The sequence below is a fragment of the Paroedura picta genome, chromosome 3, assembly GCF_049243985.1.
Source record: "Paroedura picta isolate Pp20150507F chromosome 3, Ppicta_v3.0, whole genome shotgun sequence".
In the NCBI taxonomy this organism is placed as follows: Eukaryota; Metazoa; Chordata; class Lepidosauria; order Squamata; family Gekkonidae; genus Paroedura; species Paroedura picta.
In genome coordinates, this window is record NC_135371.1 from 80,736,084 (window position 1) to 80,749,096 (window position 13,013).

At 43.6% G+C, this 13,013-nt stretch overlaps 1 protein-coding gene across 4 annotated transcripts in view; it reads right to left on the reverse strand.

Moving 5' to 3' along the window:
* Window positions 1-714: 714 nt before the first annotated feature.
* The window catches only part of LOC143832304 (proton-coupled amino acid transporter 1-like), a 58,696-nt gene continuing 46,397 nt past the window's right edge, over window positions 715-13,013 (reverse strand). For all 4 annotated transcript variants that reach the window (XM_077326520.1, XM_077326521.1, XM_077326522.1 and 1 more), the window contains 2 exons: window positions 8,851-9,020; window positions 715-5,239 (listed from right to left, as the gene is read on the reverse strand). In XM_077326520.1, coding sequence (XP_077182635.1) covers window positions 4,980-5,239; window positions 8,851-9,020 — 430 coding nt within the window. In that variant the 3' untranslated portion in view covers window positions 715-4,979. The remainder of the gene's footprint in view (window positions 5,240-8,850; window positions 9,021-13,013) is intronic.

Consider the following 13,013-nt stretch of genomic DNA (forward strand, 5'->3'; position numbering starts at 1 on the left):
TGCAGGAGTGTAGCGCTTTCCGGAGGGTGAATCCACTTTTTGGGATTTCCCTGAAAGCGCTACAACGAAGCGCTTTTTGCGGATCGGTTTCAGGAGTGTTGCAGATTGTCAACGACGTTGTGCATAACGGCAAAACTGTAGCGATTTCAATTAGTAACCATTGTGCTATTTTGGACGAATGCAGAACGGCCCCCAGAGTTTAAAAAGATGAATGAACAAATGGAAGGCATAAATTAGGAACAGAAAAATATTGTTAAAGTTCATGAGAAATTGATGGATGAGCAGGCACGTCTGGAACTGCGACAGAGAGAAGGGATTTTGAGATTTCGAGGAATTAAGGAGGAGGAGGCTGAAGATATTAGAGAAAAAATTATTAAAATACTGGCTGAATTTATTAACATAACAGAGGAGGCTTTAGAAGTGGAAATAGACCGAGTATTCAGAGTGAACTCAAGATATTCTAAAATGAAAAATACTGTGAGAGATGTTTTGGTATTCTTTATTCGGAAGAAAACTAGAGATGATGTGTTAAAATGGTAGCCACGTATCAACTCGGAAATCAGGACCTGAACAAAGCAAAAATAGGCCTAATTTTCACAAACCTATCCTATCTATATGCCAAACATAACTATAATGAGTAATCCATTGACTTAGACTTTTTAAAGCCACATAAAAACAGAACCCATTTTAAATGAAATCACCATAGAGACCCTATGAAAGTAAAAAAAAAGAGGCTTTATTGAATAAAGTCACCGAAAAAGTACATGATCTGAGTATAAGCACCATCACACACCAAAGGAGCTCTCCCACTGGGTAGGTGCAGTAGCAAAGTGTATGTGTACAACATATACAGAGTGAGGTACCAATAAATACACATTGAACTCCTTCAACATGACTAATTCACACACCCCTTTTCTTGTCCAAAGCCACCTTTGTCTAGAAAACTCATTTTGGTGGGCTAATTTTATGCATTTCGCTCTTCATTTTTTAAAAATTTGTTCCTGCAGTATTAAAACAAACATGGAAGAACTCCTTGAAGGTGTACAGACAATTCTGTCATCTAGTTAACCAAATGGAGAGCCCCAGTGCTGCCAATTTATAGTCACGGTAGGGCTTAAAATTAACCCTAAAGACTGGATTTGTGCAAGAGGACACACTTTCCCTCCTGATCTTCTCCAGGGACAACCGGAAGGGTGTGCATCAGACAATATTTGGTTCATGCTGGAGCTGCTGCTAGAAAGCTGGTCAACAAGAAGACCCTAGCTGCAATCTGAATTTTGTACACAGAGACAATAAAATTACAAGTCCTTGTTTTAAAATAAATAAATAAAATCCAAGCACATATTTAGTTGAAATGCCCTTTATCCATTGTTGAAGTAAACAAGCAAACAAAAAACCCTCAACATAGTTGCCATTTGTAAAAATAGACTTTAACAATCAACTAGAGAGAGACTATTTTAAAATTACTTGGGGACAATTGCCCAGAAAATAGTACAGGGTATTTCCAAGTTCCTGTCTCAAAAGCTGTAGATAGTGAATAGGCAAATTTATGGGATTCAGCTCTTCTATAAAGCTGAACTATTACTGGTATTTCATGCTACTAAGGTATAGCTTACAGTACTTTGGATGGGAAGAAGCAGGACAATCTATATTCCACATACTTCCCGAAATTAATGCATACCTGGTGGAAACATCCACAATACTACACAGATGGATCCATCCCCATAACATATTCAACTAGAAATAAGCCTCACAATTTGGACTCCTAAGACCAACAAAGTTTTATTCAAGGTGTAATCTTTTGTGTATTTGAAGAAGTGCACACACGCATAAAAGTTTATCCCTTGAATGAAATTTTGTTGGTCTTCAAGGTGCCACCAGATTCAAACTTAGTTTCGCTGCTTTAGCCGCACATGGCTCCCCACCAGAATCTAGAAAAAGGCCTGCTGTTAGATATGTTGATTTCCCCCCCATTAAGAAGGGATGTTAAGACAGTCAACTGTTGGGGGAACAAGAACCTGAAGGGATTTCTCCCAGAGTTCAATCAGAATAAATATTTCACAGACACGCCCCCCCCCCTTACAATGACAGATTAAGACAAATATAGACATGTAGCAACAAACTTTTGTTTCCAAATCCTACGGTAACAAATGCAATAATATCTATTTGTGGGATGATCACATTATGGGATGGCTACAGTGTTTATACCAATCCCTCCCAGTAATACAAGGCAGTCTTGCCAAGCTTCTATCTGGTGGAAGTCCTATGGCATTCAAGAGAGCGCTGTTCCAGTATAAAAGATGCCATGGTCACCATTCTCCAGTACTTATATTTAGAAGTGCATGCATTCCCCCCCCCATATGACAGTAAGATGAATCCCTATGGAGGAATGCTTGCCTGATTTGCTCCCAGGCTTCCAACACAGCCTTTTTCTTTTTAATACAAATCATATTTTTGTATTTTTCTTTTAGTTGTTTCGCCATCTTGCCATTCTTCTTGTTTCTTTCATACATTTTTAAAAATTCAATACTATCCTGCAATGAACAGGTACAAGTTCTTACAACAACTCCTGAATATATAGTGGTTGTTTCCAATGCTCTCTCTTGCATGGAGAAATTATTAATGGCCATAGATTTTATGTGCATTCCCACCCCTGCACTGAGAGTGACTTCAGAAAGACAAGCCCGTTGACTGGCAAAGCTATTCTAATAAGCAGCATCATCATCATCATTCTATAAAACAAGGCTCGACCTAAATCCCAGCTCATAAAAATTATTAACAAGCAAGTGTCTTGTGCAAATATATCACTGAAGCCAACATCACTGTAGACTCAGAACTTGTGCAAATGTTATATAAAATAAAATCTAAACATCTTTTGATAGCACTGTAGGCCCTAATGTCTACCTAGGTAAATAGCAGGATTGTGCTTTGATAGCATCCACGCTGGTGTTCCAGACTCGATGGGCAAAAAGTTACACTTACAGTCATGGATTGGACCCAGACTGAATTAGCAGTTTCCACAAACTCCCCATACCCACTGTAGACCCCTTTCTGGTTGTCCCTCAAAGTCTCCTACCCTGCAGGAGATCAGTAAACTCTAGTTGGATGGGAAAAGGTAATTCCACTCCAGTAATTATATTATGCAAATATAATATAAGTATTTTCACTCAAAAAGAAAAAGGGGCGATTTGTTTCTCCTAAATAGTAGGAAGATTCACATTTCTAGAATTGTGAGTGGTATAATGGGTTGAGAATGACGGAATACATTTTGGACTTGAATCCCCACTCTGCCATAAAAATGTATTGCGAGGACAAATTACTCTCCCCCTCAGAGTGGTGGTTATGAGGATAAAATTAGGCAGGGCAGAATAAGAGTTATATCTACTGAGGGTTCCCTGACTAGGGAAGCAAGGAAGGTATAAATATCTAAAGTCAACAGGTATTAATATAATTCATATCACACATTTCATATTATGCATTTCAAGCTTTTAAAAGTTTCATGGTCTGTTTTAGTATCTTTTTCACATGCCTTTTACCTACATGTATGTAGGTAAGAGATGTACATGTCATTATATGTGAAAACAGCACATATATGTGCTGAACAGCCTTTATGCCTAGCAGGTTCCCAGCAAAAGTATGTGCACCGAGAGAGAGACATGAGTGTACATGTTCTAGCTGAATGGATCTCATTTCATTCAAGTTAGGTTTGTATTGAATTATTGAATAATTGTATTGAATAATTTTTCGGCTGTGTATGGTTACTGCTTCCCATTTGCCCAGAAGTCTTGTCTAAATCAAGATTACATTTACTCCCACCCACACACCGTCTTCTGAGCACAACCTGAGTAATGATGCCTCAGTTTTATGGGCCTTATAGATTAATGCTGTTTGAACCCGTCAGTGACTCCCCAGTTATTCCCAAACAGACATAGAAAGAAGGGACTAGGCAATGAGACAGTAACATAACTGAAAATATGCCATCTGAAAAAGGTTTTGCTGATGATCTTCCCCTGGTCTCTTCCTCTCACAAATTTCGCAAGTCCCTGAGAAAAAGTAGTCCAACTCCTCTAAGTGCTGCTCCCAATCTAGTGGTTAGGAGTGTGGACTTCTAATCTGGCAAGCTGGGTTTGATTCCCCACTTCTCTCCCACATGCAGCCAGCTGGGTGACCTTGGGCTCCCCACAGCACTGATAAAGCTGTTCTGACCAAGCAGTGATATCAGGGCTCTCTCAGCCTCACCTCCCTCACAGGGTGTCTGTTGTGGGGAGAGGAAAGGGAAGGAGATTGTAAGCCACTTTGAGACTCTTTCGGGTGGTGAGGAGCAGCATGTCAAAACCCACTCTTCTTCTACTTTTCCTCCACGCGGGCCTCTCTTTCCCCTCCTTCTCACTGCCATTTCTAGCTTCTACCATTTGCTTTGCAAGCATGGAAATGCTTACAGTAGAACGCAGATGCCCAGTAGGAGCTTGATGCAATCTCTGAGCTATCAGGTGGTAGTGCTTCGGAACAGAGTCAAAAGCGGAAAGTGTATGTGGGGATTGTGGTTCTTTCTTGTCAAGGTCTGGCAGTATGATACTCTATAAGGCTAACGTCAGAGCGCTGTACCTTGGCAAAGCATTCCCACTGTCTGACTGTGATAACAGGACTCAGAGCTCCATTCCTACTCATGTCTGATGAAGAGAGCTTTAACTCCCAAAAGTTTATACTAGGGTGGGCGCTTCGGCTGCCAAAGCGGCTGTTCCAGCCTGAAGTAGGCAGTGCTGCGCCGGGGGGGGGGGTGGCAACACCGGATCTGGCCTCTCTTTTCCCACTGTAGCCTGGTCCTTACAGCTGCAGAACACAGATGCTCAGAAAGCAGGGGGGGGGGGAATCACTGTAGTCGCTAGAAGAAGAATCGAGAATTTGAGCAAATGGCTGGTGGGGGGGGGGGTAGAAATGGATGGCAATGCAGAACTGAATGCTGTGAGCATGTTGAACTGTCACTGTAAGGCACTTGTGGCATTAGAAACTGTTGGTACAATGAGTTCCAAGAGCGCCTCATAGGTCCCCACCAAAAATCCAGTAAAGCCCAGGAGACTGATCACCACATCTTTGACCACAGTAGCGGGATGCATGCCTTCGGAGTAGTAGGTGGAAATCTCTAGAAGTGGCGGAATGATTAGAGCGAGGGCGCTACTGCTCACAGAACCCACCAGAGAGATGACAATGTCCAGCCGAGGAATCAGGATTGCCAGCAGACCTGAGAGAGAATTGGGATACATTGGTTATTAGTGGCCTCTAACCCAGAACACAGATTCCTGCCTAAGCAATAAGCTAGGACAAAATGACTAAAGCATTAATCCCCGCATGGCTTCCATGGACAACATGCCAGACAATGAGGTTATTAATTATCCAAATTAAGAAGCCAGTTGATGCTTTTCCATTCCTCACTGGAGCACAATACTGAAGAAGATGCTGGCAGGCATCCCTCTGGGCTTCGCAAAGGCCACTCCTTCCAAAAGACATCCCTCAATCATAAGAAGACCTGAATTGGGTTGGCTTGGGACTCCAACCATTCAGAACTCCAAACAAGTTATTTTGTAGTGTTGCATACTAGCCTTTCAAAAATCTAGAAGTAGACACCACAGGGTCAAAGAGGTTGGGGACCCCTGCAATGGAGGAACCCTCCTCCCCATTTATATAACTAGCTTTCCTTAGGCTGAGATGAACACACAGAAGCATGACTGTTCATGACTGGGGTATAAACCATTACGAAAAAGAGGGAGTGAAGTACACAGCCAAACCAAATGGTTGCAAAATTATATAGGATTTAATAAATCTCAAGAACACAAAACCTTTTGCCTATTGGTTTTGTTTGCTTTGGGTGTAAACCAAATAAACAAACAACAAAAAGGGGGCAGTGTTCCATATAAACTGCCCAGAGCTGTAAAGAAATGGCGGTATAACAATCCAAATAAATAAATAATATTTAAATACCACATTTCCTTGTGGCTCAGAGCAGCTTATACTGAAACTTTCATAATATAGTGCAATGATCTGAACATGTAACATTTTTAACAGTAGGAACTTGTACCAAAATAGAACAGTTGACAGTTTAACATTTAACAATAGAACATTATAATTTTAACTCCACAGATTGACTGCACTGCAGTTCCTTTGATGATGGAAGATGTCTCGACTGAAAGCCTGATAGATGAGCTCCATTTTTGCAGGTTCTGCTTAACTGTTTTGGCTCCAGCAAGACCCTGATGTCATCTGGGAGCTCATTCCACCAGGTGGGGGTCAGGACAGAGAAAGCCATGACCCTAGTCAAGGTTAGATGAGCTTCCCTGGGGCCATGGATCAGCAACTGGTGCTAGCAGAGTATAGTGCTCTACATACGTAGAGAGGTGGTTTCTCAGGTACTCAGGGCCCAGACCATGTATGGACTTGAAGGTGATTACCAGAACCTTAAACTTGATCTAGCAGTCAACTGGTAGCCAGTGCAACTGTTGGAGTACAGGTCAGATGTAGGCCTTCCAAGGTATTCATGTAAGAACCCTGGCTGCTGCATTCTGCACCAGCTAAAGTTTCTAGATCAGGGATGAGGGTAGGCCTACATAGAGCTAGTTGCAGAAATCCAACCTAGAGGTGACCATTGCCTGGAGCACTGTGGCTAGGTGTTCTGGGGCCAGGTAGGGCCTTAGGATCTTAGCTCGACGCAGGTGGAAGAACTGGGCTTCTCTTGTGACCTGTTCCTTCATGAAGAGGGAGGTGTCAAAGGTTCCTGGCTGAGTGTGCAACTAATAGTTGCACCCCATCGCCTGGACCTTTTCTACCAAACCACAGGACCTCCATCATTTATTATTATTATTATTATTATTATTATTATTATTATTATTATTATTATTATTATTATTATCATCATTATTAAACTTTGAAGGATTACGCTTCAGATGGCCATGCCTGAGCCAGCTGGCATTGTATTTTGAAGCAGCCTGGTAGATTGGAACAAGTAAAACAGATTTGGAGAGCCAAGTAAACTATAGCAAGTTTTTGTAAAGAAAGTAACTGCCCCCTACCCTCAAATCAACATCAACACAAAAATGAAATATTTGAAACACAAACCCCAAATTGTGCTAGGGAGAGAAACTATCCATTGTTAAGATTGCCTGGGGAAACAGCAGTTAGAAATTCTCTATGAAACCCAGGAAAATTAATGAAACTATTTTTTTGTTCAACAGTGAACAACTTCTAGTCTGACAGTGAGCCAGAGAATGAGAGAATGACGAACTAAGTTGTCATGCCTGCATATGGGAAAATGTATTTTATGGTTCGTGGATCTTATGACAAAAGCTGATGTCTGAGAAGGAAAAAATGAGCCAACAATTCAACAGAATCAATTTTAAGCACAGAGAAAATTCAGGTTCTCTGTAGTGCTCTGTGGCTTCGGCTTGAGCCCTCTGCGGAAACATCCCAAGGAGATCTGCCCATCTCAAGGAGATCTGTTGCAGGCAATTGGCTGACTTTTGGGTTTGCATACTTCACAATTGGGGCTACAGCCAACTAATCTGCCTACAGCCAACCAACTTAATAGACCGTCTTATGAGCCCCCTCTTTCTCTCCCAGGATAGGAGAGTGGGCAATTGTTTGTACCTATTTTAATATTATAATTTAACTAGAGAGCAAACCCGTTGTTGTCAATACAATGGACGCTAGTGTGGTGCATGTGCATGTGTGGGGGAGTTGGTAGGCAGGATCGAGAGAGAGGCCGGTCCATTCCCTGCTCCCTCCCCCCTGCGTCCCCTACCTGGGCCGGGCAGGCATGGCACTCCTCACACTCACTGGGGAGGTTGTGGATGAGGTTGGAGAGGCTGTGACCTCCTGATTTGCAGGATATCACGAGGGAGACAGCGCGGAGGAGGCAAAGAGTGACGCAACCTCAGTGACGCAACCACGCAGAGCCACCTGGGCAGGAAGGACCCAACCTCCATCGCCGGCACAAACACTGTGCCCTCCTCCCCCCCTGCAGCAGGTGCAGCTGGTGCCCGCCAAAAGGAGGGACTGATTGGCCACCCCCCCCCCCATACCCTCGAGATCGTCAACCGCCGCCACGGTGGGGGAATGGTGGCCACTGCATGCAGGCAGGCTGCACAGAACAAAGGGGACAGGGTGGCAGATGAGGAGAGGCTGGCAGAGGGAAAAGTGGGATGGGGGCCGTGCATGCGGGGCACAGGACATCCACTGGCAAGATGGGGTGAGCCACCTCTTAGCACAGCAAAAGTGGGTGTGCAGCAGATGAGCAGAAACAGTGACAACAGGTAAAGAGTAGACCAACCTATCCCAAAGGAAGCATAAACAATGCCCCCCCCCCCTGCGAACCATTTCTGTGCGAGCCATTTCTGACTGCTACCCCAGGAAGGGCACAGCTGTTCTTGGGCGGGCCAGAAGCACATGTTGGTCTCAGGCAGACAGCAGCGGCAGACGGATGGCAGTGCAGACTGTGGCAGACGCGCTGGCTCCGGCAGCCAGGCGTGTCTGCAAGTAAAGTGGCGAGCAGACAGAGACAGTGAGCGGTTGCTGTAGGGGCCAGCCCAATCAGGGTGCAGCCGGCTGATTGGGCCGGACAGAATTGGCAGCAACCAGCATTGCTCTCTTCAGACAGCAGGGCTTACGAGACAGAACAAACTGCCACGGCTTCTCCCTGGTTCTTAACATGCATTGACCAGCGAAAGCTGTGCCTCTTCACAGAAGCACAAACATCCATCGACTCATAATGATATATTCCAATGATTGATTCTCAGCCATTTAAGACATTTCCCTCATGCCAAGTCACAGCAAAAGACTCATCAGCTTTAGCCTTGTACTTACATGTTGCACAAACCAGAACTGTCCTCAGGAAAAGGTTGGTCCATAATGCCCAGCGCTCAGGGACCTGAGACACAGCTGCAGGAATGATTATTTCTGCAGGGACGTAAAACTGCAATGCGTAAGTGAAGAAGATCCCAAAGGAGTACAGCAGCTTGACAGACTGATACAACCTGCAAATGATACCAACATCCATTCACTCTATGAGACAAAGGAGTTAAATTAAAAGGCAAAAGTCAACATTTTTACCCAGCGACTTTGCCATCTAGTTACTTAGTGACCTGTTCATTATATTGCTTAATGTGAATCCTTTCTAGCCCTCTAGCGGTTCCCATGCAAGATACAGTTAGGGCCTCTTTAGAGAGCAACCAATAATTTGAAAATGTGGCAACTGATTGAAAAGGGAGGTATGAGAAACTACAGCCTTCTTACAAGAAGAAGACCTGAGTCCCAGAGAGAGGACTGTAAGGAACAGGCAGCCAAAAAAGTGACCTGAATTGGTGCTGTTCAACATGTCAGTAGAGGCACAACTGATACACTCGGATCCTCCTCCACGTTGTCTCTGCCTGGGAAGGCCTGTGCATATTCTGCATCCCCCAATAAAAACTGTTTTAAATTGCAACCTGATTTACATTGTCATTTTTTAAAAATGTTTGTGGTTCTGCATTCTGCAGGAAATTTTCGAATATAGCGTCCCAAGCACTTCTACATCACAGAAAATCTTAGTTGTTGTATCTGCCTAGCCCCTTCCCAATGGGTCTTTCAGTTTCTCCATTGTTTCTCATTCGTTTTAGTACATTTCCCAAAGTTGCCATCTTAAGCTCCCACCTCTCCCTCGCCTCTGGAATGTGGTTCTTCCCTGTGTAGTTCCCCCAGTGGCTGTCATTCCGCTGTATGCCCTGCCATTCCACAGTAGTTTATCTGAGTGTAATGGATAATCCATTCCATGCTTTCTTTGCAACTGTTCTCCTACTATAATACATTTCAATGGAGCCCATGCAAGTCACTTGTTATTCTTAGCACCCTTTCTTTCCAGTGGGTCTTCCAGCATCTCCCATGGTTTTCAATGGGCATTCTTGTCATTCAAGACACAGTCACCTTGTGAGTAAGGCACCTTTCTAGATCAGTGAAAGCAAAAACATCCCCCTCCCACAGCAGGCAGGTCTCAGGAAAATTGAGGGTGCCTTAGTGCCAAAGCAAACCAAGAACAAATCCCCCCCTCATCTTTCTAGGCTAGAACAATGAGAGATGCCGAATGCTGTTGCAGATCCATTTCATCTGCCTTAGTTTTCAGTAGATATTCTTGATCCAGAACAAGGGTCCCTTTAAATTTTGAGTTTTTCTGCTCTGCAGCTGTGCCTGGTGCCTCCCTTCTTCCCTCCCCCCCCCCCTTTAAAATTGTGGCTGTGCTATGCCTTTTCTTAATCCTAGCTTGCCTCCCCCTTTGAATTTGCATTTTTGGAGCTTGTGTCAATTTGTAGTCAAGAGTGTTCCACTGCCCAGGGTAATTTCTACTAAATTACATACGGTTTGGCATGTTCATGTGATCGCTGACAAAGGCAGAGCTCCCATTGATAGTCGAAGGATTGCGAGCAGAAAAGGGGAGGAGGCCAAAAACATGCTGACATCTCTGCATTACAAAACAAGCGTCTTCAGCACTGTGACACCAGAAAAATCGGTGTTTATCAAGTTTCAGAAGCCTCGGTGATAACACGCTGAAGGCAACTTGGCCAGTGTTTGCAATGCAGAACCAGAAATCAAACACGGCACAAAACCACTCAGACATGCGGAACTGAGATATAAGAAGCTGTTTTTAGCGGTCTTTTTGCAACTTTTCTGTAATGCAGATAGTCCTAGCAGGGTGTGGAGAGAAAGGGAATGAGAAGAGCATCCATGATGAAATGGAGGGGAACCCACCACAGTGGCCTCATGAGAACTGGCCTTGAGGAAAATGTCTCTCCAAAGCAGAGCTATATGTTAAGAAAGGCCCGAAGCACCCACCCAGCCCATCATCATATTACTGTCTTTAAGCTAGAGCCTTCTGGATGAGAAAGCAGGGTAGAGATCATCTGGTCATGCCGCACAACTGAAGCCAGGCTTCCATCTCCAACTCATTTCTGAATCACCACCAGCACTACACAATCCTGCTTTTGGCAAAAAGACAGGAGCCAAGACTCTTCTCCCTCTCTGTGTTTAGTGCCCCCAAGTCACTTACAGTGACCCTACGCATGGCTCCCAAAATGTCCTGTCATTAATAGCCTTGTTCAGCTCTTGCAAACTGAGGACTGTGGGGGAAGGGGGTGTTTGCCACAGAGCCAAAGCTAGAACACACAACAGACAGAAGCTCGTGGTTCTCTGGATATTTCAGCTGAGGATACAAGATTCAGCATGTGGCTTGTACGCGGTGTAAATAGAGAATCATTCTACTGCCATCCACAATATAGTAGGTGCACACAAGCCTGGCTCTTAGTTATAGCTAATAAGAAATCCCAGGCCCTATTCATTTTGTTAACCTATAGTCTTCATTTGAAAAGGCAGTTTACAACATGTATATTTCATCTATTTTCATCCCATGCTCAGGCAAGCCTGATTTTATCCTAACTTTAATTAACAAAAAACTTCAAAGCAGCTTTTATCAGCTCCGGTCATGGATATTCTGTATTTTTTGCTTACCGCCCTCCCCCTGCAGTGGTGCACTTGCCAGTCTTGACTCCAATGGAGAACGTCCCAGGCAATATTGATGACATCACCAGTGACACTTTTACTAGTTTGGTGCAAAGGCAAAGTGAATCTTTCAAACAAATGAGAGAGACAAAGGAAAATCTGTTTTGTTACTGTTAATATTCCCCCTACAATTCTATGTGATTTCGATTCTTTGGTATCCTGGTATTGTCTATCAGGGATTCTCTGATGCCCTAAGCATCGCTAAGTGCACTAAGCTTCTAAGACACACAGGAAAGATGAAATAATCTTCATGATTCTGTGCAGAAAGGAGGAGTGCCAGAAGCTTGGAGGCAGGCAAATGTTGATCCCATTTTCAAGTAGGAGGGAAAGGAGGATCTGGGTAACTACTGATCCATCAGCTTGACGTCTATAGCTGGCAGAATTTTAAAACAAATAATCAGTCAGTCCTTAGCAGCTGGAATGGATGGCCATAATTACGAAGAGTCAGCATGGCTTTCTCAAGAGCAAGTCATATCAGACTAACCTTATCTCTCTCTTTTTTTTAGAAAGTTACTACCTTGCTAGATCAGGGGAATGCTGTGGACATAGTTTACCTTGATTTCAGTAAGGTTTCTGATAAGGTTCTTATTGACAAGTTGGTAACATACGGATTGGATCTTATTACTGTTAGGTGGATTGAGAACTGGTTGACAGATTGCACCCAAAGAGGGCTTGTGAATGGTTCATCATTTTCTTGGAGAGGAGAAACAAGTGGTGTGCCTCGAGGATCTGGCCTAGGCCATGTGTTATTCAAGATATTTATAAATGATTTGGAAGAAGGAATAGAGGACATACTTATTAAATTTGCAGATGACACTAAACTGGGAAGGGTAGCAAACACAGCAGAAGCCAGAATCAGGATACAGGATGATCTTGACAGGCTAGAAAACTGAGATAAATGAATTTCAATAGTGATAAATGTAAAGTACTTCATTTAGGTCAGATGGGCAAGACTTGTCTTGGTAGCAGTGCATGTGAAAAGGATCTGGGAGTCTTAGTAGACCATACACTGAACATGAATCGGCAGTGTGACTCGGTGGCTAAAAAGGCAAATGGGACTTGGGGCTGTATTAAAAGAAGTATAGCGTCCATATCACACAAGGTGATGTTACTATTTGATTTTGCTCTGGTAAGACCTCACTTGGAGTACTGTGTTCAGTTTTGGGCACCACAACTGAAGAAAAATGTAGGGAAACTGAAGTGTGTCCAGAGGAAGGCTAAAAAGATGGTGAGGGATTTGGAGACCAAGACGTATGAGGAAAGTTTGAGGGAGCTTTGTCTGTTTAACCTGGAGAGAAGACGACTAAGAGGTGATATGAAAACCTACTTGAAGGGCTGTCATATAGAAGATGGAGCAGAGTGGTTTCTGTTGCCCCAGAGGGGCGGACCAGATTCAAAAGGTTGAAATTAATTCAAAAGAATTTTCAGCTAAACATCTGGAA